This window comes from Nansenia antarctica (genome assembly GCF_963989245.1).
Source record: "Nansenia antarctica genome assembly, chromosome: 3".
NCBI lineage: Eukaryota > Metazoa > Chordata > Actinopteri > Argentiniformes > Microstomatidae > Nansenia > Nansenia antarctica.
Genome location: NC_137688.1, coordinates 12,861,557 through 12,876,833, shown reverse-complemented (window position 1 = coordinate 12,876,833; position 15,277 = coordinate 12,861,557). Strand labels below are relative to the sequence as shown.

The 15,277-nt window shown below is 41.2% G+C and overlaps 2 protein-coding genes across 2 annotated transcripts; both read right to left on the bottom strand.

Moving 5' to 3' along the window:
* Positions 1–1,904: 1,904 nt before the first annotated feature.
* Positions 1,905–9,636, bottom strand: hprt1 (hypoxanthine phosphoribosyltransferase 1). Its single transcript, XM_080525401.1, has 9 exons — positions 9,461–9,636; positions 6,194–6,300; positions 5,725–5,908; positions 4,976–5,041; positions 4,331–4,348; positions 4,136–4,218; positions 3,797–3,843; positions 3,503–3,579; positions 1,905–3,376 (listed from the first exon to the last, which is right to left on the bottom strand). Exons 1-9 carry the CDS (start codon positions 9,485–9,487, stop codon positions 3,329–3,331), a joined length of 657 nt encoding a protein of 218 aa, XP_080381527.1. The 5' UTR covers positions 9,488–9,636; the 3' UTR covers positions 1,905–3,328.
* A 1,422-nt stretch (positions 9,637–11,058) lies between these two features.
* On the bottom strand, positions 11,059–14,113 carry phf6 (PHD finger protein 6; the record flags this gene model as incomplete). The annotated part of the gene is made up of 10 exons (XM_080525802.1): positions 11,059–11,262; positions 11,497–11,626; positions 12,050–12,183; positions 12,363–12,467; positions 12,659–12,799; positions 13,007–13,173; positions 13,353–13,399; positions 13,514–13,647; positions 13,748–13,849; positions 13,985–14,113. The coding sequence occupies 9 exons, from the start codon at positions 14,111–14,113 to the stop codon at positions 11,497–11,499; spliced, it is 1,089 nt and encodes a 362-aa protein (XP_080381928.1). The 3' UTR covers positions 11,059–11,262.
* Positions 14,114–15,277: the final 1,164 nt, after the last annotated feature.

Below are 15,277 nucleotides of genomic sequence, written 5' to 3'. Positions count from 1 at the left end.
GCGTAATGTACTTGAAAAATGAAAAAAGTATTTCGAGTTTGCATTTGCAAATACACATTACTTTCAGCAACTATTCTTCCTGAGTTTTTAGTTATGTAGTTTTTTTTTTTTTTTGCTGAATACGTGTTATTTCGCCTTGCGTGTATGAAATCGGTACAGTGAGCTATACACTATATCATTGGTAAAATAGTGAAACTAACTTCCACTCGCTAATGCACAAGTCAACGTGTTGAAAACGATGTCTTTCCGTGAAAAGGGACGTCGATAAGTTCAGCAGAGCATTTTGCTGTCACTAAAAGCATGATGAAGAAAACTGTTTTCAACAAAAAAAGGTTTCAAATAAGGGACATGTTGTACCTAACAATACCGCAATATTGTTTAATTAGATGTATTCTAATGTTCACATAATGATATGATTAACTATACATTAAACGAATTATTGTTATCTCTAAACATAATTTGACGCAACCATAGAGATTGTATTGATTTTTATATTTTTCACAAATAAGTGGTCATGAACAGATATGAATTCTGATCAATCAGCGTTACATTGAATGACAATGCAGCCCTTGTCAATGGGTATGTATGTAAAGCCAATGGATATTTGGTCATGGTTTTTAGCTGCCTGTTTTGCGTGTTAGTGTTAAGTTTCCAGGCTGGTCAGCGGCGATTCAAACCTGAGACAGAATTTATACACAGTCACTACATTCGCATAGCTTGATAGATATGCCTATGTTGTTATTACTGCAATAGCCTAATAAACTAGTAAGCCTATAGTTTAATTTACAAGATTGTTTTTGTCAGTGTCAGTCTGCCCCCTGCCAGTTCCTTCCAGTCAAGGAGGCCTGTGCCCTGGAGGTGGAGATCAGCCAACCTAAACCAACCATGTGGATCGTACACAGGCATGTGCAGGCTTGCACTTAAGGTGAGCAGTCTCTACACACATTGACACCTTGTTTGCATATTTCTGTAATTTGTGTTTATTCCTGTAATATTTTCTTGTCTTAACTGACTTTTGATGTGTACTGGCATAATCAGAAGTAGTGAAAACCATGTCTTTTTCTTTCACACACCCACTTCTCACACCACCATTTCATTGAAACAAGGAGGGAAGGCGTGGCCCTCCAGTTGGGGGCGCTATACTCAATAGTTTTGATCAGACAATCTGTCTTTACCTAGCAACTTCTGGCCCAAAACACATTTTCCAGTTGAACTTTTACAAGTTCTACGTTACTTAATACGTTTACTTATACGTTACTTAAGGGTTAATAAAGCATTTATAATTAGTTTATAGGCAGTATAAAGTATTATTAGTGCTTTGTGAGTTGTAACTCAATGATTACGATTGTGTATCTTCACTTTACGGAATCTATGCTGTGAGAAGGGGGCTGCATTGCAGGCTGTTGTCGTAGCAGCACGTCATGGTATGTAGTGATTATGGAGTTGCAGACCATGAGGAGCTGCTGCTATAAGGGCATCATGTCGTCAACATTATGGAACTGGCTGTCTTACATGATTGGTCTGAGGAAATGTATGTCTTTAATTAGCCTTCTAGAGCACTGTGTTCTGATCAATTTGCATCTAAGTCCAGCACAGTACTGCACAACGTTGAAGATTGGGTCAGATGACTTCAAGAACCCTCCTACTGTAGCAGAGGACATGTACTGTTGGCAAGGCTGTAGCAGCACGTAAATACTGGAGTTTGTCTTCATCTCGTATCCAGAGTTACTGTTCTGCTCTAGTCAGGCCTGCTTGCACAAAAAGCTCAGTTTCTGAGACCACAACCAACTTCAACACAGTCCATTGCTCATTAAAGACTGTATAAACACTAGTCATCAATAACATTGTCACACATACCCATTACTTATAAATCAACTCCTTCTTAAAAACACAATTGTCTGTATTTATTTGTGTCGAAATTCTTGGTGATGGTGTGAAAGGTAGTTGTTTAACCTCTGTATGTGACAGGCATTTTACAGAGCACACAAATTCAACATAATAATTATATTTTTTTAAACAAATGTTGTTATGTCATACATAACAATTTATGTTTGTTTTGCTAATGTAATATTCCAGATAAGAAAACATTGTGTTGGGAACCCCTCCTTCCTTTATTACAGCGTGGATGGGATGATCGGAATTCAATAATTTATTTCGTGCCACAAAATCAGGACAATCTCTCTTGGGAAAAGTCTTACAGTCAGAGGAGAGAGATTGAGATCATAGGGTGTGATATTCATTGTGATTTATGTGACGAAGCCGCATGGAACTTTCAAACAGTACATTAAAGCTTTAAATACACCGTACATTTATAAAAGCAGATATGGATAAATCACTGTATATGGGCAATCTGGCATTGGTACAGAGGATACATTCTTAGATTTCTAAATTAACGATATAGAGCCATTCATTATTGAAGAATACATGTTGACGTGTATGGTAAGACAGTTGAAGTATCAGAACCTAAAATACAGTATAAGATGGTTTTACTACATAATTTGTTAACAATGTAATTGTAAACCAGCACTGTATAGCTTCAAAACATGGGTTAGAAACTAAAAACCAGTTTGATGTCATGAATTTCAGTGGTTACATTTCTCCAGACCCATCCCTCAACTGTTTACCCCAACAAGTGGCTGGGGGGGGTTGTTTGAATCCCAGATTGCCCCTTTAAAATTCAACCTTCTTGATTTAAAATTTAAAATTTTAAAATTACACATGTATTTGGGGAAACTGTGCAAACATAGAGATACAATATAATTACTGAATACCTGTAATTACTATGTCTTGTGTATGAAAAGGTATTTAGTCTAACTCTCCAAAAGACACAATTAATCAAATCAATGTAAAATTAAAAGAAAGCTTCGATATCTAAAATGTTGGTCAACCTCATTCTAGCTATGAATAAATTACTCACAAATAATAATAATAAAAAAGAGGACTGGGTATTGATCATTTTGACAGGGCACACAAACATTGTACTAATCCAGGTTGAAGCTGGGCTGCACATGCCTCTCCACAGCCAAGGCAATGTTTATAATATATACGTATATATATTTTAAAAAAAGGTTGACACATTCAGGGCATGTGGTTTATAGTGCATCCTAGTGCAAAAAGGGGCTTAACAAATTTTAGGGGCAATATCATTTAGTATGCTCCTACTCAGGAACCCTGAGCAATATGCGTGCGTGTGAGCGTGCATTTCAGTCTTGTCAGCTGCACCCATGATTTGATTTTCCTGACCAAAATATATATAAATCAGATATAAAATGAATCGCAACATCCATAGAAATAATGATACACAACTTGAGGTTAACTGCTGTCCTCTTCATGCCTTGTACTTCTCCTTTCCTGATTCGCTAATGACACAGATATGCTGGAAGACAGAGAGGAAATCAAATGAAGAAATACTCTTACTATATACTCTTACTGTACTCAATAACAGTTTGAATGCTTAACATCCTCAAGGCAAATTCAATTGGATTTGTTTACATTTACTTACATTTAGATCTCTAAAGTACTCGTTGTAGTCTAGCGCATATCCCACCACAAATTTGTCAGGAACTTCGAATCCTACAACTGCAGAAAACAGTTGACGGGAGAAACCACTGAGTTAATGGTGTGAAAGCACAAATAACACTGTCACTATACATTGTCTACCTATACAAATCGTTCCTCTTGTCAGATATATCACTAAACATGATTTAAGACATACTGTTCAGCTAATCAAAATCCGGCTACTGATTTAAACAATTTTTCAAAAAGAATTGCTTCAAAGCCACAGTGTTCAACTCACAGTCTGGCCTATAGCCAACACTCCTTGGTGTCCTCTTCACCAACAAACTGAAAGCAAAAAAGAGACATGACAGTTGGAAGTTTCCATAGACTCAGACACAACAAGGCTTGTGGTTGCCACACACACGCGCATTCAAAGTTCTGTAGGTGGGTCTATTGTACACTGTTTTGTGTGTTGCACAACATTTAATTACAAATGGAAAGCTATTGTAACATGACCTCAGAAAATATTGAGGGTGTGAAGATCAATCTGTTTAAAAGCATAATTTAGGATGAGATATGTACCAACTATACTTATGCCAACAATACTTCTAAGACTTGGACCGCAACATTAGTTTACCTTGCAACTTTGACCATTTTTGGTTTGTACTGTTTGAGAAGTTCCAGCAATGTCTTCATGGTCTTCCCTGTGTCAATGATGTCCTAAAAATAGGACAAAAAAAAGAAGTGCCAAATTGGTGCCATACCGGTCACAACACTGGCAAAAATTAAATTATGTTTAAATTAATCCTGAAAACAGGTCATTGACACATACCTCCACAATCAGGACATTCTGTGTAAGAATAAAACACAAGAGGATGTATCAGTCAGACATTCAGCACATTGAAAATGTATCTGTAAAGCATTCCCTCATACACCCATGTAAGAACGTGACCATGAAGGCCTCACCGTGTCGCTATGGTGACAGCTAACCTCTTGTTTTATGATTGCATGGGAAAACCTTTGACACTATCTTTTGTTTGTTACACAAAGACCAACAAGATTACACATTTATCTGTCTGCAAACAATGGTGGCTATAAATAGGTGACTGATATGAGGCACTCATTTTAACCAGACACTTAAATCACCACAGAGCCGTGCAGCACAAAGGTCATAACTATTGAGTGCTTCGATTTTCTTCAACTGAGGAAGTGTGTGTAGCGTAAGTGGCTTAGCACACTCAGGCGCATACAGTATCATCTCAAGGTCCTTGGTTTGATTTCAGCAATCGACATATCCTGCATGTCATCCCCCCCTGTCAGTCTCTACTGTCTCTATCCCAATAAAGCAGAAATGCCCGAAAAACATACAGTACCAGTCAATAGTTTGAATGGGGAAGTGTGTCCAAACTTTTGACTGGTACTGTATATATATATATATATATATATATATATATGTATATTTTAAAAGTGCTCTCACCTTCCCTGTCAGTGTGGACAGGTCATCCCCGCCAATGACTCTGATATCACCTGTCGATTGGTCATTCTGTGTAGCCATGCAATTAAAAAAAGGAGCAGGAGTGGTTAGGTCAGGACAGGCCAGAACATGTACAGTACCTTCAGTAAGTATTCTCTACCCTGGACTTTTTCCACATTTTGTTGTGTTACAACCTGACTTTAAAATAGACTTAGGCTAATTTATGTTTTTTGTCTTGACAGTTTGTCAGACTAGAACAGCCGTGCCACCTCGGGGGTCAAATGACCCCCTCATTACAATGCTCAAGCTGCTATTTACACACAACGACCACTAGTTGGCCGCTTGTAAATTAGCCTGCTTCCTACACAGAAAAACATCAAAATAGCTTTATATTAGCTTTATAATGTAAGGATACTGGGTGGTAGAACGCAGATATCTAGGAAAAGTCATGAAAGGAGGGTCCTGAAATTTGATAGAGCGCAAAGAAAACATTTGTCTTTACTCACGGCTGTTCTAGTGTTAATAAGTCAGACAAATCCAGCAAGTGTGTATTAAGGGACAGTGTAACGTACATGTTGGATATTTAGATATTATGGCAAACGAAAGCTGTATGCTGTCAAAGGGTACTAGCCATTAATCCCCCGAGAAAAAAAAACATTTATATGGAAGTAAACCTGAAAAACATAATTCTTAATCAATGTTACTCCAAAATCTAATATGACATAGATCATGCTGGGGAGAGGGAAGCTTACACAGTAGCTCTTTAGACGGATGAAGTCCACCGTCATTGGGATTGAGCGGTCGCTGTTGCGGTTCAGGGCCTTGATGTAGTCCAACAGGTCAGCGAAGAACTTGTAACCACCCTTGAGCACGCAGAGGGCCACAATATGGTGACCCCCCATGTCTTTCATGATCTCCCTGGCCAGCCTCTCTGTCCTGGGGTCACAAGGGGGTGGGGGGAGGGAGGGAGAGGGAGAGAGAGAGGGTGATCAGCTCATCTTTCTGTTACAGTCAGCACTGGTTCTTGTCTATTTAGATAAGGGGGGCATAGTCTTGCTGCTGGCATTTCTCTTTAAGCGCACTCCAAAAACAGATACAGAGATCGCCTGCAAGTATGGGGTTTAGAGCCACTGAAACTGACTGCAAGCCAGCAAGGCCCTAGAGTTAAATTCATTGGATAATAAAAGAGGTGATGTTGACCACTGGGGCAAAACAACCCACCTATCCAAGATAAGTCCATGTGGGATGTAGACCCTGTCCAGGTCAGTGGCGTAGTGCTTCGGTATGCAGAAAAGGTCCAGGTCATACCCCTGCTCATCATCGCTAATCTGAAACAAACAGAACGGTCACATGTTCAGAATCTGTTCAGTCAGAAGGTGCACAATGGATGAATGGAGACCCTGCTGCCAAAACGATTGGTTAACAAATCATTACATTGGAGAGTAAGATGTGTGCAAGTTCCTTATTTTTTTTAGGGCATTTCTGCTTTATTGGGGTAGAGACAGTAGAGATTGACAGGAAGGATGGGTGAGAGAGGAGGGATGACATGCAGGATATGTCAAGGGCTGGAATCGAACCAGGGACCTTGCGATGTGATTATGCGGTAACACTTTAGGGATTAGGTGCTCCGCCACTAAGCACCCCTCTTCTTTTCTTTTGAATGATACAGCAGGGAAAGGGTTAAAGATCCCTGGAGTATTACCTAACAGGAGGCAGTGGGGAGAGGGGAAGAGCCTAGAGGTTGTTCACTGTACTATGCCCTTCCTCTATCTGGTTCCACTGGTGCAATGAAATGAATTTTAGGACCGACCGACCTACCAACCATACACACACACACACACACACACACACACACACACACACACACACACACACACACACACACAAAGGACAACAGCACAAGATAACAAGTTCACTCTTGATAGGAGCTGCAGACTACTCAACACTGATCCAGGGCGAGAGCAGAGAACGTAACACTACCCTGAACTCATAGAAAGAGGAATCATTCTACTCCAATCACGTACAGTATTCATTTCATGTATCCCTCACTTTCAATACTTCACAAACCGTCCAACTGGCAACAACTTCTGAAGATGGTTCTCGAGTTAGGCTAATTCTCTCAATTCTTGGACACTGCTTCTTTTCAGGAATACCAAACTAATTCTGTAAGGAATATAATGCCATATGTTTTCAAATCCAATTTCCTGCTGAAGGGTAAACAGCCCAGCACATGAACCCTGAGAGCTTCATTAGAGTCATGTGTGATGGCAGTTTGGCCGGACCAGGCCTTGAGGTAGTCTGGGATCGGAGTTGATTCACTGGGCCCAGCTGACAGTTACACATAAAAGGTCTACTTATGATGGTGTACTTACAGACAGTACAGTATAGTCACATCACATTAGAAAATACTGTGGATAATGCAGAAAGTCAAACCCTTTCGTTTATAGCTTAGGCCTACATGTATTATCAATGACTGAGGGTCTTATTATTTGGCCTAATGCTATATGTTGACTTGAACGTTTTTTATTTGTTCTATGTCGCTTTGGATAAAGGCGTCTGCCAAATGCCCAAAATGTAAATGTAATGTTCGTGGGACCACGGTGTGTCTTCCCATGCCAATTTAACTTGAAATGCATCCAAAACGGAGGACTATGCATTTTGAATTTGCACAGAATGAAATAACGGCTGATACGGAGCATCTGCCTGAGGACTAGCAGGCTCAGTAGGGTGTGTTCCCATCCTCCTGCTGTCGACTGCAGGTGCTCCCTGGAGCCTTGGCTGGTAGTGAGTGAGGGTGGAGTCAAGGGTGCTGACGGAGCGACAGTCAGCGTCTCACACCATCTCAACCTCAGTCAGCAGACTTATTGGGTTCCTGTGTTAGGCTACTAACTTTGCAACACTTTAATCTGAAAAGTACCCTTTTTTTTCTTTCTTTCTTTCAGTTGTTACTAAAAGAATAAGAGCCTCTAAAAGACTACACACAATGACCGCGAACAATCAGTTGATTAAATGTACTGAAATCAACTTCTAGTGCTCATTCGGCAGTGACTCGAGCACAGGAGCTCCAATAACCTTGGGTAGGAGTTTGTGAAAACAATGTGTTGTTACAATTAAGATAAGAAGATTGCACATGTACCATTCCTCCCCGAAGCTCTCTGTTATCTCTTTTTAAACAAGGCCCTCTCAGTTAATAAGTGAATGTCACACTGGAGGAGCTCTACCGTCTCTCCAAACCTGCATTCAGCCAAGTTGTTGTCTGTGTCAACAGTTAACTACTGGCAGCAGCAAGTGTATGCCCACCAGCCTATACAGGACCAATTGATAGCAAAACATGGTCTGCTCTCTATTTTCTGTTTCTGTTGGAAATGACAATGTAGGCAGAGAGATATGGTAAGATAGAGAGAGATATGGTAAGATAGAGAGAGAGAGATGGTAAGATAGAGGCCTGTGGCCTCGTACCTACGACCGAATCACAGCCGTGCTGATATTCAGTATAACAGCACTCCCTCTCGTGTGATATTGCTTAAATAATCATATAATAATAATAATTTGTTAATTTAATAAAAAATAAAAATAAATCCATATATTCTTTACAATGTTGATAGATGAAACGGTGTGCTTGTTATTACCTAAAAGAACAACAAAGTGAAGATATTTTATACAACAGTTTAGTTCCCGACCAAGTGATTTGATTGGACAAGAGTCATTCCAGTGAGTGCTGATATACACAGTATAACAGCACTGGGACTTTGAACTATGTATCACTCCGAAATGACCCTTAATACAAAGTAGCTCGCCTGCAGATGTTTGTGTTCAGGTTACTAGGCAATTCGTGAGCTTAGAATTATAAGGTTCTATCTCCGTTTAGGGTAGTTCAGAGATATTGAGCGTCAAAGTTTTTACATCCCATTATGTTTTGTGAGATGGAACCTTTGTATTTTATGAATTACTAACTCAAAAATGTCAACATTTTAAAAATAACACCACACAGGCATTAATAGACACCTAATGGATCAGATTATGTAAAAAAATAAATAAAAAAAAAGACAAAAATGGAGATAGAACCTTATAATTCTAACGTCACGAGATGTTTGTGTTCAGGTTACTAGGCAATTGTCTTCGGTACCTACGTACCTACATACCTACGACCGAATCACAGCCGTGCTGATATTGCTTAAATATCACTACTGGACGTATCAAGTCGCTACGTACATCACATGTGCCATGCGCGGACCACGCGTGCAATGCCCAGGCCGCGCTGGCTGATTATACAAACATGAAACATGAAAATATGAGAGCCATAGGAAGATGAACGTGTGCTCGCAAAGTTTGAATTAGGCAATCAACTGTTCGGCCTAGCGAAAGATGTTGCAATAAATCGGCGAACGGCGCGTATTTTTGTAGCCCCAAAAAAAAGGTTTACACGACCACCACCTCGGAGCTCGACTGCGGTCGTGGTCACTTACTACAATACGTAGTCTCACTTACCACGATACAGGGGCTGCTTGACGCCATGTCAGGACTGTAGCCCACTGCTGCTGCGACTCACTTCTCGCTGGACGAAAACCTTTAAATTGCCTCCGGGTGTCCCGTCACCGAAAGGGTGTTTCACCTCTTTTGACAGTACACACCACCTACGTACAAGTACATTAAGCTCAGTACATTCTTCCGCTAAAAAGGTTCCTGTGGGGGGCGCTGTTGTTGTAGTGGCGCCGAGGCGAATCAAATGCAGGGAAATCCAGATGCACCGCCCAGGAGAAGCCCCCCTGCCCTGCCATCGTCATGATAATAAAACATGTTGACTGAACGCAATGCGGAAACTTTATAAATCACGAATACTATGCGAGTGTCAATATCTGAAGGGTTTCTTTCTTCACACGATACCCCTATTTAGAATGTCATGAATGTCAAATTGATCAAAAACATAAAACCTTTTCCTCAAACTCGGGCCAGGGCCCTCTGCTGGATGGTGATCACATAACACAGTAGACTCCTACACTGAAATACAGAACATTACATTACTGACTATTCATTTTTTCACATCCTCGGGAAGATGGTTGGACAAAACACTGTTGCAAACACTAAACACTGCATCAAACAGGCCTATGCACCCAGAGGAGTTCTCTGCTGAATAAGGGGGCCTTTCATACTTAGGGGGGCTTCCATACTTTGCACATCCAGGTACCTGTGACATTCCTCACCCTCCAACCACCATATTACGAAAGCTGCTCAACAACCCCCCCACCCCACACCACTATTACAATATTGCCTAACAAAACCCTGCACTAATAGTTCAAATCATAGTTTAACAGGTTTGACATTGTAATGACATACTCCTCTTGATGCTGCAGAAATATTCAGAATATGACGAACAGACACTGCCCCCCAATGGACAACCTCGGAATATACTTTGCAATGGATTAAAAACACAATTTCACCACGTGTAATACAAAATGTCTGTTGTATATTTGCCATCATTTCATGAATACAATTGTGGACACTTAGAATAGTACAAAAAAAATGCAGTCAATCCTTCTCTCTTCTTTAAAAAGATCTCTACACATTGCCCCGTTAGAGCAATAGAATGAAAACCACTTGTGAAAGTGGATGAACAATCCAAGGACATGCTTGCAGAGGAACTTTAATCCTGACTCTGACTATAAAGAAAGCCACGGATATTCAATATTATTAATGATAATGATACAGTAGTAAAATATAATACATTTCATAGAAGAAACGGGTAAAACAAAAAAAAGTCATTTCTTGAGCGGATGATTACAGCAACAAAGTAATCAAACTTGTGATTTGGAGAAGAGAAAATAGAAACAAGTAGAAGGCATCCTCCTTGAAGTCGAGGTCCTTCAGAAGATCTAGAGGAAGAAGATATTTGTATAGGACGACTAGGAGAGAGTAGGGCACAAGGGCAGATACAGTGACAACTTTGATAACTTTGTCCAGTCATGTCTTCATTAAGAGCAATACAACATGTATTAGAGTGAGACCACAACCGAGCACTGGCCACAGTTCTCATGCTTTTCTTACCTCCTACTGCAGCAATACGTTTGCTCTGAGTAAGAGTAGCACAGTCCGTCTGTGTCATAGCTCATCCATGAAAAAGTATGAAATAAGTTCATGGCGAAGGCAGGAAGCTGACATGTGCGTCTGGTTGATGAACTGCAAGGGTGTGTCTCTTAGAGAAAACTGCAAGTGAGTGGAATTCAATATAAAAATATCCTTTCTCCTTCTTTGATCTCCCGTCCTCATGTCCTTTTGTCATCCTTGACCACCCTCTGTCAAGACAGAACATTGACAACTGAATTAAACAGTGCTAGAACTCTATTACAAGTATTTTACTTAATCATCATCATCATCATCATACTGTAATCGACAGTACCCTGTACTCTGATGTTTAAATTAACTGATGATGTTTTCTGATTAGTATCACTACCAGATAACGTTCATTTATGCATGGAATGAGTCATTTCTTTCACATTTGTTGACCACATTGGCCAGGCAGGCCATACCTAGTTGCCATTGACTTGTGGTGGCGCTGTTCCCCCGTGGTCGATGGCTGCTCTCTCTCTGCTGCGACTCTCCCTCTCCTCGTCCTCCTCATCCCTCTCCTCGTTTCCACTGTGGTTCTTACAGTAAAGTCTAAGCCCGAAACATGGCAGGGTTATACAGGGCTCACTGTTCACCTCAATACAAACAAACTACAGTAACTAAAATACATTCTCTATAATAACTCTCATTTTCACCCCCAAGCAATTTGCATCCCCAGCGTATTCATTATCCAGTACAGTATCTCACTAATGTGAGCTGCTTGACTCCAAACCTGGATTGAACCTTAAGTGGTGTCATCTGTTTACTCTCCTTCAGCCCTTCTGCTTCAGGTAATTGTGTTGCAGACCGCATGGGAAACTCAAGGGATGCTATTCCCAGGGTTGCAAAGCTACTTTTCTCAGAAAACGTGCAGAAATACCTATTGGCCCTACTGGAGGACACATCACATTTACCCATAGCCTACACCCATTTGACAACTGAAAAGGAGAGAGCGGGGGGGGGGGTAGAGCTTACTTGTAGATGCCGCGAGCCATATTCTCGATGTACTTGGCCTTGTCCTGCACGCCGCAGTGATAGTGGTAGGTCTTCACACAGGCCTTGATCTCACACCCAATGGTGGCCCCCAACTGGGCACAGAGTGTGCATTTCTAAAAAAAGATCATTTGTATCAGTATGACTGGTAATCGACATTACATTGATTTGGTTTCAGGAAAATCCCCCCAGTAAAAGTACTAGCACTACAACACGTAATCTACTTATCCCTGCAGTAGTCTTTACATAAGAGGACAGATCTAAATCTTCTGCATGATCTTCTCCAATTCCTCACCATTCTCTTGCCCCTCTTGATTTCCTGGATGACCGTTTTGATGTCAAAGTTCCCAAATTCAGCTCGTGAGGAGGTGGTGAGCTGGACTGTTCCTGACGAGAAGAGCTACGAGGGACCAAACACCACAAGGTCAGGTGATTGGGTGAGGAAATTATGAATATTAGCCTGACAGCCGGCAACACACCTTTATAAAGGATTGGGCTTTGTCACTCCATACATCTCGCATGAAGGAACGCTCATGGGAGCGATAGCAATCAACTGACCTGATAAGACTTGAGATTCTAGACAAGACTTACCATGCACTTGTAATGTGCAGCGACCTTTTTGGAGTTGTCGGCATGGAGTACGCCCCGCGTTTCATTCTCCTCCTCGCCGTCGTGGCAGAAGCCGCAGCGTTGGCCACCGTCCACAGTGCTCCGGAGAGGTGACCTGTCTCGCTGGAACACACCACACAGGTACACACACCTCAGATAGGGCTCACACAGTGAAAGCAGGAGGTATATAATGAAGGTATATAATGGTATATACGTAATGTTTCTCCTGGAGGTATATAATGGTATATAATGTTTATCTCCTCAAATTTGGTATGGCCAAAAAGAATCAGTGAAGGGTATTCTATTCTCAGTGTGTGTGCATGGTCTTACATGCGACTGCGAGGAACTTTCATCATCTATGCCCTGTGAAGAGGTAGAGCGGGTGTCCTCCGATTGGCCACGGGATCCCACTTTGTTTCGCCCTTTCTCAAATCTCCCACGGCCCGTACTCCGCGGCGGGGAGGTGTCAGAGTCATTGGCCACACCCCCCTGTTCATCTGACACATACAGACCAGACAGTGAATATCAACCAGCTCTCGCCAACATAGGATGTTTTCACGGGCGTAATATTCACAGTGTTGGCTTATCTACTCCACAGGAGTAGCAACAGAATTGGTTCCTTTACATTGTAAAGTTTACAACTTCTCTGCTAGGCCGATTTCCTACGAGAACATACCTTCACTGGCTTCCTGGGATGCATCCCGGTGTTTGCGACAATACAAACTACAGTCAAGGGAAAAAAGGAAGACAGACATTTTATTAGAAATGATAGAATAGGCGAAAACAGCAATGTCTTAATTTCCATGTATGTAAGAGCACACGGGCAAAAGGACTTACAGGTAGATCCCCTGCGAGGGGTTCTCTTTAATCTGGCCCTTGTCAAATTTAGCGCAGTAGTAGTGGTATGTCCGCCGGCATGTTTTCACATCACAGCCAATAGTAGCACCTGGTCTGTGGCAGGACGAACACATCTGAGAAGGAGGGAGAAGTGGAGAACATCTGGAATGTTCATAAAAGAACCAGTCACTAAAGAACCAAAAACACAAGTCAAATATCACCATGGACACTCACCAGTTTATTCCCCCTCTTGACCTCCTTTTTCACATCCTCAACGGAAAATCCTCCAATGTTCTCGTTGTCTGAGTGAGATGTAACCAGGGCGGAGGAGAAAAGCTGCACAGACCAATAATAATAAAAAAACACAAAAGAAAACATGGTCGATGGTTAGACTGACATCAGGTTACCTCATGGATAGAACCCCTGTGAGTGGCCAGGGCACTAGTGCTAGATCACTTGTCCTCTCCTCACCATGCACTTATGGTGGGCTGCCACCTTCTGGTTGTCCGAGACTATCAGCTTTCCACACTCCTTGTCCCGGTTCGTTCTGCAGAAGGCACATTTTCGCAGGCTTTTCGCTCCCTTCCTCTGTCCCGACATGGCCGGTCTCTCTGGTTCACTCTCTCTCCTCGTCTCTCTTGTGTCTGACTGTGACTGTTCACTCTTCATGAAAGGGGCAGGAAGAAAACAGGCAAAAACAAGAGGTATTCATTTGACAGCATTAATTGTTTTATGTAGCTACGTTTATGTAAAATACAATATATCACACTGCTTTATAAAACTGATGTTTATGTACAGGACAGGTATATTGTTGTCATCCAATGGTTAATTTAAAAAATTTATCTGAAGGCATTTAAAACTCTCAAGGTTTCTTCTAATTGTGGATCAATCTATGGTATGCTCCTCAGTAGGTTGAGGGGTAACATTAAAATGTGTTGTTGTAAGAGACAGAGACGTGTAAGTGAACAGATTACGTGTAAGAAAGAATTACATTAATGTGATGGAGGCTAATAAAGTGAGTTGAGGCGGAGGAAGTGAGTTCAGGCGGAGGAACAATTCCCATGGATTGTTAGTGAAGATGTCATGTGTGTGTGTGTGAGAGAAGGCAAATGTTATTTGGGGAAATTGTACAGAAGAGCAAGAAGAGATAGTAAAAAAATAATTCTTAGTAAGAGATACTGGTAAATGGATCACCATTTTATTATGAAAAAGTGTAGGCACACAATCCTTAGTAGGCCATGATAGACCTACAGGGAATATCTACACATGTTAGTAATCAACAATAAATGATGCAATGTCAATTTATGAGAATGTAATATATTAGTGTTTTAATAGAAAATACAATCATGACAGGCTATTCAGAGAGAAAGGTGCAGCTACAAACCAAAAAACACAACCACAAGAACCTGGATCACATCACTTGAAAACTGTGCCAAATATCATTTTTTTTAAATGTTATAATGATATTTTAAATAATGGTTCATAGATGGCCTAATTGGGCCTGTGATTTTCTCGGACAACATTTTCTCCTAATAACGAAAGTGGGTGTTTTTAATCACAATGGCATGCACCAAATGCAACGCCTTGGTTGAGGCTGCCATGATAGCTCAGGGACAGGCTCTCACAGTGGCGGGCGCAGGCAACGCAGCACAACGTGCATGCACACTGCCAAGTAAACAGCCAAGGACATGATAGTACCAAACTCTCAATTACACTTTTAACAATCCCAGATGAACACATTGTGATAAATACTACGATGACCTC